Here is a 17824-nt window from a genome sequence, read left to right as displayed (position 1 = left end):
ATGTAGTACGTCAATGCAAAAGTAGTTAAGATGGTTCCATAAGCATCTACAAAAGAAGACATTTTAGTCAATATAGCCTTACAGCAATGCATAGAGCGTAGCTGACTGTGACATTTTGGAACAAGGCATTAGAAAGAAGGTCCATACACGTTGTGAAGCCAGGCATCCTTTTGGTGCTGAGCTCATAATCATCTCTGCATTATGTGGGCCATATGGCAGACTTGCAGGACATGATTATCATCCGATGCCGTATGTGCATGACATAAATTCATTGGAAGCTTCTTCAAGGACCCTACATAATGTTTGGCCTGGATGCTTCAGATGTCAGCGAAGAAAGTTTACTCTCAAAGCCCTGGATCCAAAACTTGGCTAAAACATTGATAGCATGGTGGTTCTAGGAGGCATCTGGAGAATCCACTCCCCATATCCAACTCTTGGCAATAAAGGTTTATCACATCCATCCGGCAACTCCTACAACGAGAGAAATTAGAGTTCCTATGCATTTGTGTGCAGTGTCATCAGAATAGCACACATGGGGATTGCTTAGTGCATCCAAGAAAGCAACTACTATACTCATTTCTGTCAAATATTTATAAACCATCTCAAGGACAACGTGCAAGCAACAAACACATATGACTCTTAAAAACTCCACCAATATGGTAGTGGTACAAGAAATATACATCATTCAGGTCTGAATAATTTTATAAATTCAACTCCAGGAAAGCTAGCTGTGCCTGATAACAGCTAGAAGTGTCCTTGAAAAGCATGGACATTTTATCAGCCTAGTAATGAATCGTGCAGTGTTTTGTAGTATTCCACATCCCTCAAGTCACTAATGTACATACAGATTATCTAGACTTTAACACGTCTTCCTTTATGAAACGTACAGCGTTTTCTCCCTTTTTCTGGCAGCACCATGCATCTCAATCCATTCTCCAAGATATATCCACAATGTAACAGTAGATCTGGATCAACAACTTTCTGGATGCCTTCTTTGGACCCAATTCCAAAATTGTCTACAAGTCCAGTGATAATCCCCTTAATACGTTTTCCTTTATGCAAAGAGCAGCGCTTCCTGCCTTTTTCTGGCAGCACCATGCATCTCAATCCATTCTCCAAGATAAATCCGCAATGTAACAGTACATCCGGATCAACAACTTTCTGGATGCCTTCTTTGGACCCAATTCCAAAATTGTCAACACGTCCTGTGATAATCCCTTTAACACGTTTTCCTTTATGAAAAGAGCAGCGATTCCTGCCTTCTTCTGGCAGCACCATGCATCTCGATCCATTCTCCAATATATAACCACAATGAACCAACAGATTCAGATCAAGTTTCTGGATGGCCTTTTTCGACGGAGTTCTAAATGTATGAACCTCTGCTGCCATATGCTCTTTACCAACTCCCCTTCGAAGCCTTAAATTTGAAATCCTTATCCCTTTATGTTTCTCACATCTTTCCCTCTGTTGATTCAGTGCGATAGTACAGACAAGACTCTTACCAGATGAAGGACATGTGTGCTGTTCTTCTAATTGCATTTTCCATGGTAGGGCTTGAAGTTCAGCATAGAGAGTACTTCCTTTATCAATATTTAATGTTTCTATTGGTCTCTTATTTAACTTCCAAAATTTATCCTTTGACACACGCATAACCAATCTTCTTTGAAGGCTTCTGATCCTATGCTTGCCAATTGCCATTTGTGTAAATGTCCATTTAAAAGGCTGATACCAGATCTGCCCGCTGATCGTACTTTTGCCAGTTCCCATTTGTGTGATCTTCCATTTAAAAGGCTCGTAGCACGTTTTAGAGTTGAGACTGTTGCATGTTGTACGCGTAGAATGCATGCCCATTTGCTGCTGCATCTTTTCATATGCATCATATGGTCTCCTTTCCCCATTATTGCCTCTATTCCAAGCATAGTCAAACATCTTTAATAATCCTGTCTCCAATGCTTGAGCCTGACCTTTGCTTTCTGCCTGACAAAACAAATGAAAATTCACTTTCATTACATTAAGATTGATTAAGGAGCCTGGTTTTCTTTTATAGCTGTTCTTTTGAAGCTCATAGAAACAAGGATAATAATAAAATATAACTTGCTTCTTTGCATTTACAAGCTCACAAAAGCTTCTGGTGAAAGCTGGATTCATTTGACTCAATTGGTATAACAGTGGTCAAAACTGACTTTCCTTTTATCATCCTTCCATAGAACATAAGCTTCCAGCTATAACCCTTTTCATACTGAGATGTTTATTCTGAAACAATATGGCACATCAAACAAGGAAAGATACCTGAATGGTGTCCCATGCCCATAATTACATGTAATTTGCAGGAAATCTGCAAGGAAAAGGAAGATAAAGAACATTATTCTCTCTTTTGAGAGAATAATAGAAATAGATAACTGCGTTTTGGTTTTCAAATTAGGCTTGGCTTTACAGTATGCACAGATTTCCATAGCAACTTTTAAAGTTAAAATAAGCGTCTAAGATATTACATCCTGGGTGCTTGCATTCTCAATCAGTAAGTCTTACTCTCTACATCTGCTTATCCGATTTACGACAACTGGCTTACTCAAAAGCACTATTCTAACCTCACCAAATAGATATGCTACATATTGAAGTCTTCATTTGGTTACCACCCAAGCACTTGCAAACAGGCAATAGCCATGATTGCAAAGCAGAACAAACTGCAAAGCTCATAGCGGCCAAAGATCTAGACTAGGACCAAACTTTAATCAGCTCAATTTTTCACTTTGAGTTTCGATGATGCTATACTTGAATCAGAAATGCTGAATCAAATCTGACATTTAAGATTTGTTGGGAATTTTTAAAACCCAGTGAGGGTCCAAAGACAGGAACAAAGAGAGCAATAACCAGAGAGAGACAGAGAGAGTATGACTTGATATGATCTTATTAATGTTCATTGGAACCGAAATAGGATCTATGGGACAAGGGATAGTCCTGTATCAACATTTAGAAGTTGTGGCTCTACGAATAGCCTTAAATGTATTTTTTCACGTTTTGAGCTCATGACCAATCTTGTTGCTAGTGTGTGCACTTTGTCGAAGATCCTACCTACTATGGTGTTCTTTTAATGCAGGACCCCAGCATTTTTCCTGGCTGCTCAAAGAGGCTGTGCAAATGCATAGATGGGAGATTATATATCTTGTACTCCTCCCTGATGCGCTGATAAGTTTGTCTTATGAGACATGTATGCTCAAAACACCTTTTGGGAGACACTGGATTGGGCCTGGGATGATCACAACCTCTAGCTATCCTTCTCTTGGATTTTGAGAAGGCATACAATAGGGTGGAGTGGTCTTTCCTGGAGGGAACATAGCATAGATTGGGCTTTTCAGACAGATGGATCAGAGGAGTCTCAGCTCTTTATGCAAGGAGCTCTAGCCAGGCTTATTGGTGGCCACATGGGGGAGGCTTTTTCTCTTTCCCGGTCAGTACGACAGGGTTATCCCCTTCCTCTTCCTTTTCATAGCTGAGGCACCGGTCTATTTTTTGTGCTCTCAGGCTGCAGGCCTCACCAGGATGAGGCTTCCAATTCGGCATGAGGAGAACCTGTTAGATTCAAAGTTCATAGATGACACAGCCCTCTATGTGGAGGGATCAACAACGAGCTTGGAGACGGTCAGGAGAGCCTTGGCTATTTATTGCGAGGCCTCAAGGGCCTGGATCAACTAATCTATTGACTTCTTCATATGGACAGAGGAGGTCTAGGAGGTCCGTTGACTGGGGAGCTGTCTTTGCCTTTCATTCAATTCCGCAGGGGCAGACACCGGAATACCTAGGTTGCCAGGTGCGCATTGATAATCGCCCCAGTTTTAGAGTGTATTTGATGCAAGCATCTGTACTGGAGCTCAACCAAACTCTCTCTAGCACCAGGTCCTTCTCGCCACGGTCTACTACATAGCCTCCAACTAGTGCTTTCATGCGGAATGCATGGCGCAGCTTAGGCGCCTGGTGTGCACCTTCTTGTGGACGACTTTGGGTGGCACAAAGAACACCAAAGCCAGGGTTTTATAATCATGCCACAGGCTCAAGGAGGCCTACGCATCATTGACTCCTAGATGCGGAGCACACCCTCCTGGGCAAGTTAGTGGTGCGCAGTCTCACCCTAGACGCAGAGCCCTGAAAGCTCCTCCTCCATCAAGGGCTTCTCAGGAATACTCCATGTACAGGTGGTCAGTGGCAGCAATCTCATCGATGGATCTTTTCAGAGGCCCCCCTCAGAGGGAAGGGCTCCCCATTGATGCAGAGCCTACACAGGGTCTGGCAAGAGGACTCATCAGGCCTCGATCATGTTGCAAGGAGGAGTTCGAACGTCGATTCCTTATTTGGCACCCAAGGATCCGAGATCAGGATCGCTCAAACAGCGGATTCACATCATTTGGGCGCAGTGGGACAGCGGCCCAGCCAGCTCTTTTGGGAGGTGGAGTAGGCTCCCTATAGAGGCAAAGGCGCGGCTAGGAGCCATCTCTCATCTCCGAGGGGCACGGCAGCGGATAAGAGAGATAGATGCAGCCATTCCTGAGTCATGTTAGGCAACACTTCAAACTTGGATAGATAGCAGGTGGTTGGGTTCGTTCTCTGGGGCAAGGGTGCCATTGCGGATTATGATCAAGCGTGGCAGTGACCAAGCCAACTTCTTTAGAGTGGGGCCGGGAGAGCTTTTCAAGCCAATGACTGAGGAGTCCCAAAAATGGACAAGAGCTTGGATTCAATTCATTGGCAGATGATCATGGTAGTGGGACGGTTGGGCAAGGAGTGGTTCATTACCCCTTCTCACATCTCAGATCAGGATGCCCCCCCGGTGGCCTCTGGCTCTAGGAGGGCCAACCCCTTTGGGAGGTCTAGTAGTGGTATCCGGACGACTGGTTTTGGCCGTCCAGAGTAGGTCACACTTGGTGGCAACATTGGGCTAGTAAGCATACTGACCCAAAAACGTTTAACACGAAATTCGTTTGGGCAACGTTTGTGGTGGACCTCAAAGCCCGTTTTCTCCCACCCCAATATATGCTTAACCTGGAGAATGAGTTCGCTCGTCTCTCCCAGAATGGTTTGCTTGTGTTGACATACAGTAATAAGGTCATCACATTGGCGCAACAGTTGGGCATGACGGAGAGCGCCAAGATGAAGCAATTCATTCGAGGTTTGGACACGAACATACGTTTTACCATTCGGAACTTCGACCCGCCGGATTACGAGTGGGCGTTGACTCTCGCACAGAATCAGGAGATGATGCTGAACGGGGGAAAGCCCAAGCACATCCAAAAAGATTTCCTTGAAATAATTTGGAATTTTGTGCTTCCCAACTTCCCAAAAATGACTTGAGCCGATATATTCGAGGGATTGGAAACCTATTCTTGATGTCATCTTGTTTAGAGCTCAACAATCCACACACATTTGCCAAGATCCATTATCTTTAAAGATGGGAATCAAGTAAAAACAAAAAACACCCTTGAAAACTTTCGGTACTGGACATGGCTCACCAAGGGAATAAGACTTCATGTAACTCTGGCTGTAATAGTAACGTCACGTCCTCGATGTCAAAGTCTCACCGTCTTCTCACGACAATCACAAGTCAGTTGTGTCTAGTAATGCCAGGGTGTCCCAAAACGACATTACCCACCAGTAAATCTAGATGATCCAAATACCCCTACAAATGAACTCTCAGCTCGCTCCCAATCAAAACAAGTGAAGAATTTGGCATATCTCTGAAAGCTCCTGTGGTACTGCTTCCAAGGTCCTAATCAATTGCTATTCCAAGCAATGAAGCTAGTTACAGTGAAATAATATTGTAAGGCTGGTTTGTCACCAACAATACCCCAACTCGATCATTCTCATTCATATCCTCAAATATCTCCCTCCGCTTTACTCTTTTCAGCTTCTTGTTTTGTTGGGGCTGTTCTCTCTCATTTTATGGAATGGACAGCCCAAAAATGTATGTGCACCATCACATCTGACGCACAAACCAACGTTCCTATTTTTGCATCATTTTCCTTGTCGACCCATTTGAGCTGAACTGTTTTGCTGTCTTCTTTTGTTGCCTCCTTCTGAATTTGGATTTGGTTTATTATGTGGGAAGAATCTCGATTTATTCAGCTAAAACCTGTCCTAGAATCGGGTCCTACTGCAGCAACTCGAAGAACATTCATCCCAGTTGGAAGAAAGCAGAAGACAGCTGGACCAAACAAAACAACGTCTGGAGGAAAAAGAAGCAAAAAGGCCGCTGGAAGAAAGAGGAACCACAAATTTTGAAAAACTGCTCTTGTTGATGCGTGAGGAACGCAAAAATGAGGAGGCACTGCGACGCGCAAAGCTCACCCAGGCAGAGAGGCGACAAAAGCTAGACCGAGAGGCGATGCTTCTCCAACACAAACAGATGTTAGCCGCTATGTAGGCAAGTTTGAGCGCAGCGGCCGTCTCCGCCACAACTTCGCCATCGACAAAGGTAACACAACTCACTCGGTCCACTCCAAATTTTGTTAAGTATGATGGTAAGTGTGACCATTCATCAATTTTGCAACTTATTCATCAGTTTGTAGCTCATTTTCCGTTAGCATTAGCGCGGATTCAAGATGAGCAAGATAAAGTCCACCTTGCAGCCCCTCATCTTACAGGTGAGCCCCGCAGCAGTCAAACAACACAGCGGGTAAGGATCAACCAGTTCCAAAAGAAAGATGGCCAGGCTTCTGGTCAAAAGAAGGAGTCCAAGCCAAAGATGACTCCGGATGAGAAGGCTAAAGCGGGTATTACGGGAGGCTATCTACAGCCCGACGAGCAGAAGCCACCAAGAACATCGCTGCTTTCATTGCCACCACATCGCTGGGCATGGCAAGAAGGATTGTCCGAAGTGGCTTGCAGAAAAGGCTGCGAAAGCACCTACTTCGTCCGTCGCTAATGTATTGGCTCTTTCAGCCTCGCCTCCATCCTCAGCTACGAATGCCGTCTTCCCTGCTTTGAACGCCGTTCCCACGGTGATCTTTCAAGGTAAGGAGGAGGGCAACTTCTCGGATCAAAAGAAGGCGCTCATTCGAGCGTACGACACAACTAACGGGCATCAGTTTATTGTCCTGTTCGATATGGGGAGTTCAGAAGATGCCATCTCCCCTCAGCTTGCCAAGACAGTCGTGCCTCACGAGCTTGCAGTGGACGGGTTCACGCCTGGCTTGCGCACACACATCACGCATAAGGCCATCCAGTTCACTTTTTCAGTTCAGAAGACCATGTTTACGCGGGATTTTATATTGACTCCTTTGATGGAATGCGACATGATCCTTGGGATTCAGTGGTTCCGTAAGCATGTTCCCACGCCTGATTGGCGACAGGACACCTTCACGATTGTGGAAGGTTTACCTGAGCCCGCCGTGATATGCGGTGATTGGAGCATACCAGGGATTCCATTAATCTCTCATATTCAAGCAGGTCGCACCGCCCGCAAGGGTGCCATGTGTGCACTTGTCTATGTCCAGTGCCAGATCACTGCAGTTCAAGCCGCTCCTCCGATGGGCAAGCAATGGTGGATCTACTCCAAGAGTTCAAAGACATCATGCTTCGAGATGATCTGCCACCCCAGCTACCCCCCAACCGACCGGAAGACCATCGCATCGATCTACTTCCAGACTCGACACCTCCAAGTAAGTTCCCTTATCGACTTTCAAAGTCTATGGAGGGGGAGTTAGAGCAGCAATTGTCTCAATTACTGCGCGTAGGGTTTATTAGGCCTTCTTCTTCACCTTTTGCTGCACCCATTCTATTTGTGGCAAAGAAGGATAAGTCTGCACGACTATGTGTCGACTACAGAGCACTCAACTAGCTTACGGTAAGCAACAAGTTTCCTATGCCCCGCATCGAGTACATCTTGGAAAGACTCAATGGTGCCAGTTTTTTTTCAAAGATTGACCTCAAGAGTGGCTATCATTAAGTCCGGATTTTTGAAGCTAACATCCCAAAGACAGCTTTCCGAACTGAGCGAGCTCATTACGAGTTCGTCATCATGCCCTTTGGTCTAAAGAATGCACCACCAACATTCAACAAGATGATGTCCCGGGTATTCGCAGAGTATATTGAAAAGTGCCTGTTCATCTTTCTCGATGATATCCTTATCTTTTTCGCGACAGCCGAGCAGCATATTAAGGATGTGCGATGTGTCCTACAGTTATTACATGATAACCAACTATATCTCAACGCAAAGAAAAGTGTATTCGGATTGCTGAAAATTCAATATTTGGGCTACATCATTAGTGCTCAAGGGATTCGATTGGTGGACCCAGAGAAGATCCAAGCTATCACAAGTTGGGATGTCCCCACGACGGCCCAAGAGATCCGATCCTTTGTGGGTTTGTGTCAAGCATACAGCTCGCACATGGAGGGTTTCTCAACATACGCAGCCCCTCTTACAGATTTACTCAAGGGGGTAAAGACACGCAAACAAAAAGTTCAAGTCACAGGCAAAGCTTTGCAGGCCTTCCATGACTTGCAACGGTTGGCTACGACAGCACCAGTTATGAAGATTGCCTCTTGGGATGATCCATTTCTAGTAATCACAGACGCTAGCAATGTCGCCATAGGGGCAGTTTTACAGCAAGAAGATAGGCCCGTGGCATACTACAGCAGAAATCTTAACGATGCCGAAAAGAACTATTCAATGTATGATAGAGAGCTCCTCGGTGTCATCCAGGCATTAAAACATTGGAAGCCTTTCCTATACGGACGGACTTTCACAGTGAAGACAGATCACCAAGCCCTCAAGTGGCTTCAGACAATGCCTAGTATGCAATGGAGTGATCGGCAGCAGCGGTGGAGTCATATATTCCAGCAGTTTGGGGGAATGATCGAATACGTTCCCGGCAAAAACAACCCTGTTGCAGACGCTCTCAGTCGGAAAGGTTCCATCCAGACCATTGAGTAGGCCACTGTGCTCAAAATCAAAGGAAAGGATCTTGATCATAAAGGCACAGTACGCGGAGTCAGCAAAGTTTGGCACGCAGTTCAAGTTAGCCACGATGCTTACTCCACGCTATTACTCATTAGAGGACGGCTAGCTTTTCTATAAGAAAAGGTTATGTGTACTCAAGACAAACAACAGGTGCTTCTTCATGATGCCCATGACGCCCTTACCGGTGGTCACAGAGGTATCAACGGGACTTTGGAGAAGTTGGAGCGCTATTTCTATTGGCCAAAGATGCAGAAGGACGTATACAGCTATGTGCAGAATTGTCAAATATGCCAAAAGGTCAAGGCTTCTCACAAGAAAGCGGCACGCTTACTTATGCCATTGCCAATCCCCGACGGTCCTTTCCAGGACATAGGTATAGATTTCGTGGGACCACTTCCAGCATCCGCATGTACCTGTAATACTCAATGTCTTACTATTGTTTGTCGCTTTAGTAAATATTGTATGCTCATTCCCTAAAAAAAAACGGCCAGTGCTGAAGATGTAGCTCGTTTGTTTATCAAGTATTGGTATCCCGTTGGAGGGTTGCCAAAGACCATAACATCCGACAGGGACTCCAAGTTTACGTCCAACTTTTGGCAAGCCTTGTTTGATAATTTTGGTACAAAGCTGCAGATGTCCAACGCTTTCCATCCGCAATCGAACGGCGAGACGGAAAAGTATAATGGTATGGCATTTGATATTTTGAAATCATATTGTCATGATGCTCAGGGAAAGTGGGAGCAGTTTCTTCCGCTTGTGCGGGCCATTCTGAACAATACCTATTCTTCGAGTATTGGTCACACACCTTATGTGTACTCAAGACAAACAACAGGTGCTTCTTCATGATGCCCATGACGCCCTTACCGGTGGTCACAGAGGTATCAACGAGACTTTGGAGAAGTTGGAGCGCTATTTCTATTGGCCAAAGATGCAGAAGGACGTATACAGCTATGTGCAGAATTGTCAAATATGCCAAAAGGTCAAGGCTTCTCACAAGAAAGCGGCACGCTTACTTATGCCATTGCCAATCCCCGACGGTCCTTTCCAGGACATAGGTATAGATTTCGTGGGACCACTTCCAGCATCCGCATGTACCTGTAATACTCAATGTCTTACTATTGTTTGTCGCTTTAGTAAATATTGTATGCTCATTTCCTAAAAACAAACGGCCAGTGCTGAAGATGTAGCTCGTTTGTTTATCAAGTATTGGTATCCCGTTGGAGGGTTGCCAAAGACCATAACATCCGACAGGGACTCCAAGTTTACGTCCAACTTTTGGCGAGCCTTGTTTGATAATTTTGGTACAAAGCTGCAGATGTCCAACGCTTTCCATCCGCAATCGAACGGCGAGACGGAAAAGTATAATGGTATGGCAATTGATATTTTGAAATCATATTGTCATGATGCTCAGGGAAAGTGGGAGCAGTTTCTTCTGCTTGTGCAGGCCATTCTGAACAATACCTATTCTTCGAGTATTGGTCACACACCTTATGAAGCAACGTTTGGACGGCGATTTACCTCACTCCTCACCCGGATGGTGTCTCCATCTCTTGAAGCCAACAAAACCACTGAATCCATGGCAGAGATTATGGAGTCCGTGAAAAGCCGCATCGCCAAAGCTCAAGCATCGTATACATGCCAAGCTAATAAATCCAGATGAGATGTCCAGTATAAAGAGGGTCAATGGGTGTATTTACGCATTATCAAGCAACGATTGAAGCAAGTGGGCAAGCGATGCCCTAAGCTGTCCTTCAAGAGCTTCGGACCATTCCCTATTATTCAAAAGATCAACGATGTCTCAATGAAGTTATGCCTACCAGACAATTGGACTATGCACAACGTGTTCCATGTAGCTTGGTTGAAGCCATATTTTGGACCTCCTCTTTCAGAGATTTCCGACGAGCAACAACCTGAAGTTCTTGATGAAGCCGAAGTTTTGCAACCAGAACAGATCCTTAAATGTCACATGCACCCCTGCACTTGGGTGCAAGGTGACACACTGGCTACATCGACAAGTGCATTATAGTTCCCAGATAGGAGATTTTGTCGTATGCTGTGACCCCTTTGTGAGCCCTTGCCCAAAGACAGTCAGGCACAAGCTACGTAGGTCAATCTCTCTGCCTTAGGTCAAGTCAGTAGTCAGTTCTTGTTCACTAGTACCCACTGGAGAACAGTAGGTTAAGTGTTTCCATCTCATAGTTTAGGTCTTAGCCTAGGTTAGGAGTCCCTTTAGGGTCCCCAAAGGCTGGACAGGTAAGCAGGGAAGGCAGCCTGCAAAGGCTGCCCCAAAACTCCCCTGGCAAATGAGCCAAGGAGGGCTTTTTATAGGCTGGTTGTAGGCCAACCAGTCTGTACAACAGACAAAGTCGGTCTGTTTACAGACTGGGTGAGTCGGTCTGTTTACAGACTGGGTTGGCTCAGTCCAGCCCTATAAAAGGGCCCCTTGGCTGCCCTGTTTTCTCATTCAGTTTGCTCCTGCCTTCAGTCCTCCTACAGCTCCACTTTAGCCTCCTGTGCAGCCCTTGAGTTCCTCAGATCTGGCCCTGCTCTAGCCTCAGTCCCTTGGCCATCAGTTCAGCCTGATCTGAAGGTGACCACGCAGCACAACAGTCGGAGGTTTGGACCAGCAAACGGAGAGAGGTTTGGACACTGTTTCCTCAGCTTTCTCAGCTCTCTTTTACAGTTTACACAGCTCACTCTCAGCTCTATATTTCAGTCATCTCTCTGTTCTCTCGTAGGATCTATCACTTCTAGTTTTCAGTCTCTCACTCACGCAGTAACCCTGCATTCCGGTAGACAGCACAAGCCTCTTCCTTGCCTTGCAGAAGCGTCCTACATCGTCAGTGTGGACAGCATCAAGGTCTCGCTATTGGTCGGCGTTGCCTCTCAGGTCTTTGGGTCTGCTATACGTGTGCACAGTGAGCTCTTCAGAAGCGTGTTCGGTGCTCTCTGGAAGAATGTTCTTTGTATTTCTCAGTTCTCCAAGTATAAAGCAAATTCTCCCCTGATTGGGGGAGGGGGCCCTCAGTGGGTACAGGGACCCAATCGGTTGTCGACTCTACTCTCTCTCTACCCTCATCTCTTTTCTCTCTCTATGGTAAACAACGCTCATTCCTCGCTAAAGGTTTAAAGAAGGTCTTGCTGTAAATTACACGATCAAATAATCGTTGCATGTTACAGTGCTAGCTAGCTTGAGTCCAATTTAAGGCCGACTGTCACAACCTTCACGTTCGTGAGATGGTGGGCAGAACAGATTCACAAGGCAGCCACACAGGCTGCCACATCAGTGCGGGGAGCAGCTCCAAGCAACAGTTTAGACAGCATCGGAACAGAACCTTACTGCCACATGGCAGTCAGGTGAGCCACTTGTAGCAGAACAGGGCAGGTTGGCTGACATGGCTGTCAGCCATATCAGCAGGTCAGCTGCCTACAGAAGCAGGTCAGGTGGTGGGAGACTCAGTCTGCTGTAGACGAACCTCATATCAGTCAGGTCCCCATTTGTTCATTCCACATCCTCTGTAGCTTCAGCCTTCAATTCACAGCAGCTCTTCATCGAGCCTTCAGCAATGCCTCATCTGCAGCCAAGTAGGGAGTTGGAGAGGACTAACAGTCTGCCCCTCTCAACTCCATCTTGACAGAAACATTCACACCTTCATCTACAGTTATCTATCTAATGCTGCAGTTGCAGTCGGGGGGGGGGGGGGGGGGGCGCGCAGTTGCACCCAGTGATTGCCTCTTGCACCCTCACTCACGTGTATGCAAGCACTTGTGTTTCTCTCTTTCAATTCCGTTATGGTTCTACACTTAGGGAGCAGACTAGTGAACTAGTAAGAGTAGTAGTTAGCTCACATGTATGCTACATCATCACAAAGTAATAGTTTTGCTACGTTGATTGCCTCTTGCACCCTCACTCACGTGTATGCAAGCACTTGTGTTTCTCTCTTTCAATTCCGTTATGGTTCTACACTTAGGGAGCAGACTAGTGAACTAGTAAGAGTAGTAGTTAGCTCACATGTATGCTACATCATCACAAAGTAATAGTTTTGCTACGTTGAACCACCCTTGAGACTAAAGTCTATAACACCAAGCGAGCTAGCCGCTTGGCCCATACCACATGCCATCATAACGGCCAAGACCTGACGTCTCCTAGGCCATCAGGTCCAACACTTGGAAGGTACATTACCCAAGATAACTTCATAACGAGCCTTTGCTTAAACATCTATAATCCCTGCTCTACTATATTTGGCATCCAACCCTAAATACAAGAATTAAGACCTACATAGCTTGCTTTCCCTACAATAGCCAACAAAACTTGAAGCTTTTAAGTTTAGACTTTTAGATTCACTTACATGAATGAATAAACACTTTAGAACTTGTTGTTTACAAGTACCATTTTCCCTCTCTCAGCGTCCATGAGTCCAGACCCCATTTATAACGTTCAATGCATACTTGAATGCCGATGATTTAACTTACAGCAGTCCACCGAAATGCTATTGAATATCCTCGAGAAAACGCCTCTGTGAACAAGCGTGGGCAGCATGTATCTTCCTTCACTTTCAAGGTGATGACAGAATCAGAAATCTTTTCAACACGATCAGAGTTATTTTGTGCGTGTGGGTAAAAAAACGATGATTTATCAGACTGCTGGGTTTTCCCACTGATAGATGAGGACGGCAAGTCTACTCCACCCTCTAAATGAGAACCACTGCGACCATAATGTTGAAGCCTTGTGCGAACATTTTCAGCTTGCCCAACATAAACAACAACAGTATTGTCTTTCCTAGGCTGATTAGATGATCTGGTGCCACGACTTGAACATGTGGTCTGGCACAAACCAAGTTCATATACGCCAGGCCCAAAATAACAAGATGGTAAATTGTGCAATCTGTATCTCTCTGCTGCCACTGCACCTGCAGCATGATCCTGCCAGTCTGTTGGTCCAATGAGAACCTGCAAGAACAGCAACTGTAAAATTGTCAAACTACAAGGCGGATAACTGCCGTGATAACATAAGAGCACACAGAACAGGCCTTTTAAAAAAAGTATTTAGGCTTATAAAAGCGTCTGAAACAATTTTGTGGCCCTAGTTCCAAAGGAAGCCTCAGGTTTGGATCGGACTATTAAGACACACATGCGCAGACACATTATATGTAAACCGTTATGGTTCACTACATCGATTCTTGTGGCACATTTACTGAGTAAATGACAACCCATTACAGTTCACCACCAGAGGTATGCTAGCAGCCGGGCTGTAATAGTTGAGTCTACTATTTACACAAAGGCACAAGCAAAGATTGCAAGTAACAGCTAAGGACTGGCGAAATACACCCAATGAGGAACTGGGCAGATAGCAAGCACGTGCCTTCCAGTCAGAGAAAAATCGATCAAGATCGGCCGGGAGACAATAGTCTTCCCTCCTCAACCTTGGCACTTGATTGAAGTCCGCGATGGGCTTTTTCTTGCATGCTGCCGAAGTGGAAGACGTTCGGTGGCGAGCCGTAGAAACTGCTCCGATGGAGTAGCCTCCCATGGGTTCTCACTTCATGACGTTTCCCTGCTGGTGGAGTGCATTCCTAAGAGCCTCCGCACGATCCGAAATTCTCCCATCGGTAACCCATTTTTATGTACTTTACCAATAACGAACACTACCCATACTAAGTAATCATCCCAAACCTAGACTAACCTTTTTAATGTTCATACTTTACCAATAACGTACACTTCCCATACTAATCATCCCAAACCTAGATTAACCTAAATAATCATCATGTAACTTAACGTACTTTACCAATAACGTACACTTCCCATACTAATCATCCCAAACGTAGATTTACCATCATGTAACTTAACGTACTTTACCAAGAACGTACACTTGCCATACTAATCATCCCAAACCTTCGCGTACTAATCAGGTTTGTACCTTTGCGTACTAATCATCCCAAACCTAGATTAACCTAAATAATCATAACGTAGTATGGGAAGTACATATATGATTATGTACTAATCATCCCAAACCTAGATTAACCTAAATAATCATAACGTAGTATGGGAAGTACGTATATGATGATTATTTAAGTTAATCTAGGTTTGGGATGATTAGTATAGCAAGTGTATGTTCTTGCTAAAGTACGTTAAGTTACATGATGATTATTTAGCTTAATCTAGGTTTGGGATGATTAGTATGGAAAGTGTACATTATTGGTAAAGTATGAAGATTAATGCCTCTTGATTCTTCCGCCTCTAGATTCTTCCATAGCCCCTTAACCACTATAAAGACCAACACCCTCACAGCGGGAGGGAAGGAGGGGAGATTAGTGAGAGGCAGGGGACCAGAGAGGCGCAGAGTGGGACGTTAACTTTTGTAATTAACCTATGGCACGAGCATGAGAGAATATCTAATTAATTTATTAGTCTCATTTAGATTAGATTTATAGTTTTTAAGAGTCGTCATAAAATTTATGACATGAAGTATATCAAATGTATGAGAAGGCCTCTCTCTCATCAACATACACTTTAGGAGATTTTAGCTCTAATTTTCTAGAAGGCCCACTCGAACTTACTCTTCAAGCTCACTGCTACACCAATAGGGCAACCTAAATATCTGATGATCTGACCTTTTTGTATCCATCTAAAATTGAAGTTCTCGATCCACTCCAGCTGCTCAACCCATGCCAACCACCACAGGGCTTCAGACTTGCTGTTATTTACTTGAGATCCTGACAATTCAGCAAACTCACCAAAAATTTCCATAAATTTTTTTACTCTTCTGTACCTTTGAGGAAGCTTGTATTGTTGTCTACAAAGAACTGCGTGCAGTAATTTATGCTATCGAGTAGTTGGATGCCCTTCAGTTGTCCTATGCTTAAATGGTAGTCAATTTGGTCCAGTAGCAGTTGAGTGATCACAGCAAAAAGTAGAGGTGCTAATGGGCAGCCTTGCCTTATTGATCTTTGCATGGCAAAGCTTTGATAGTAGCACCCATTGACTGAGATTTTCAGCCACGTATTGGAGAACACCATTTTCATCAACCAATAGAATCTAGCACCAAAACCCATTGCTCATAGAGTGAGCAAGATGAAGTCCCAATATATCCAATCATAAGCCTTTTCTAAGTCCATGTTTAGCATTACAAAACTCTTGCTCTAAACCATGGCATAATCAATTGCTATCACAACATTGAGCACTACAACTATGATGTTTCTACCAGTTTTGCCTTGATGCTTTATGTGTGGATACCATGCTTCTGCAATGGTCATCTCATGGACTTGTGCTTTTGGCATGCTTATGAAAATGATGTGTGCATTCATGCTTTGATTTGTCATTTGTTGCAAAGTCTTGCCAATTGATTTCTTTCAATATTGGCAGTGTCTGATTGCATACAATGATTATGACTTCACAAGCATGTAGAGCTCGAAAAGACGATCACTTTTCCCTTTTGGAGCATGTACAAATTCTTCTTGGATTGTAATTTATGGCTTGTTGAATTTTTGTGAAGAAGAGGGGGCCTTGATGATGTGGCATAGGGATTCACATGTTGAATTCCATACTGTGCTTAGCAAGGTCCTTTGTGCTTAGGTGGCACTGTGGTGACTATGCATGCTTATGTGGCAGTCTTCTAACCTTTAGACTTAACCATGGTATAGTGTTGAGTTAATTTAACCATGTTCACATTAAACCATGCAACTAAACCTAACCATACTTAGCTTAACTACACTTATCTACCACGTGTCCTTTTTTTTTTAATTTGCTGCCACGTGCCCTAAGTTCTATACCTTAGGATAAGAAGCTTTGAAGCTTCTGCGCGTAGAGCCGTAAGGCTGGTCGGTCGGTGGAGCTTGGAGGTCGAGGTGGGGAATCGGCGTTGAAGAAGGCCTGAAAACATGCTCCCGCCTTCACGCGACACAGTCAACTCTACGGCTCGATGGAGTCAAAGGTGGCATCCAGGTCCCATTGAGCACGCTGCACTGCTGTTTGGAGGAGCTCAACTGTGGGAGAGCCGATAGCAGCAGCTTCTATGGACAGCTTCAGGCCATAGGTGTCGAGGGAGCGTAACAATTGATGGACAATGAGGCTATTGGTGGTTGCTGGATACACAAAAGCGCTGCTGGAGCATCGAGGAAGCTTTGGGCTAAGGCTTTAAGGTGCTGCAGGCATAGAAGCTCGGTTGGCTAGCCCGTGTTATTGTAGGAGCAAATGGCGGGGGAGCTCAGAGGTCGTTGCATAGAGGCCACCTTGCCTTGAGGGTCATAGAAAGCAGAGTATGAAGGCTTTGGAGGAGGTTGGTAGTTGTCTATGATGGCGGGGTTGTAGAAGTGTTGTTAGCGCTGAGCCACGATCCTTGCTGGCCAGTGTAGTTGCTAGGCCCTTAGCTTGTTGCAGTCGACTGCATCGAAGTCGATGCTTGTGCTGGCTGCTGGTGAATTTGCTTACTGCATTGGAGGCATTACAGGTTGGCGTTGGAGTACATGGTTTTTCAATGGAGAAGCGCTAGAGCCACTGCTAGTTGGTACTCGTTGGAGCTCTTTGAAGTCGCTGTTGTCGAACAGGCTGGAGGTGGTTGCTGCTGAGAAGTAGATGGAGCACTGCTGTGGCAGTTATGGGCTATGGAGCTGCGAGAGATCAAGCTATGTGGATGAAGCTTGTTGATGGAGAGCCTTGTATGAGAGAAAGGAACCAATTGTTGAGTCCATCAATGATACTCTTGTATTTCTCACAGATTAGAGTCGTTTCCTTAAGACAAACACACTCTCTTGAATGAGATTTCTCAAAGGATGAAATGGAATCCTAACAATGAAATCTCAATGCTAATCAAAGAATTTCCTAACTAAGAAAAACCTCTCTCTCAAAGAACGAAAATCTCTATCTACCTAAGGATTC

The 17824-nt window shown here is 44.8% G+C and overlaps 1 protein-coding gene across 2 annotated transcripts; it reads right to left on the bottom strand.

Annotated features, from left to right (window-relative positions):
* Positions 1-534: 534 nt before the first annotated feature.
* On the bottom strand, positions 535-14565 carry LOC147883507 (protein EFFECTOR OF TRANSCRIPTION 2-like). Of its 2 annotated transcripts, XM_087400135.1 has the most exons (4): positions 14313-14565; positions 13424-13900; positions 2290-2335; positions 535-1973 (listed from the first exon to the last, which is right to left on the bottom strand). In XM_087400135.1, the coding sequence occupies exons 1-4, from the start codon at positions 14478-14480 to the stop codon at positions 853-855; spliced, it is 1812 nt and encodes a 603-aa protein (XP_087256261.1). In that variant the 5' UTR covers positions 14481-14565; the 3' UTR covers positions 535-852. The 2 variants fall into 2 exon arrangements, with proteins under 2 accessions (XP_087256261.1, XP_087256262.1); XM_087400136.1 differs by lacking the exon at positions 2290-2335 and having other exon boundaries at positions 535-1977.
* Between the last annotated feature and the right edge of the window lie 3259 nt (positions 14566-17824).

This window comes from Dipteris shenzhenensis, chromosome 28 (assembly GCF_047967505.1).
Source record: "Dipteris shenzhenensis isolate YYH24624 ecotype China chromosome 28, Dip_SZ_1.0, whole genome shotgun sequence".
Taxonomy (NCBI): Eukaryota; Viridiplantae; Streptophyta; class Polypodiopsida; order Gleicheniales; family Dipteridaceae; genus Dipteris; species Dipteris shenzhenensis.
The sequence above is the reverse complement of the archived record's forward strand: the minus strand, read 5'-3'. Positions and strand labels throughout refer to the sequence as shown.

Bases quoted from the DNA above. Each gene is read 5' to 3' on its own strand.
- LOC147883507 (XM_087400135.1), bottom strand. From the start codon at position 14,480: ATGGGAGGCTACTCCATCGGAGCAGTTTCTACGGCTCGCCACCGAACG. The intron at 13,901-14,312 runs GCACGTGCTTGC...CTGTTCTTGCAG, and splicing joins GATTTTTCTCTGACTGGAAG to GTTCTCATTGGACCAACAGA. The intron at 2,336-13,423 runs GTAAGTTAAATC...TTTTCCTTGCAG, and splicing joins TAGCATTTCGGTGGACTGCT to ATTTCCTGCAAATTACATGT.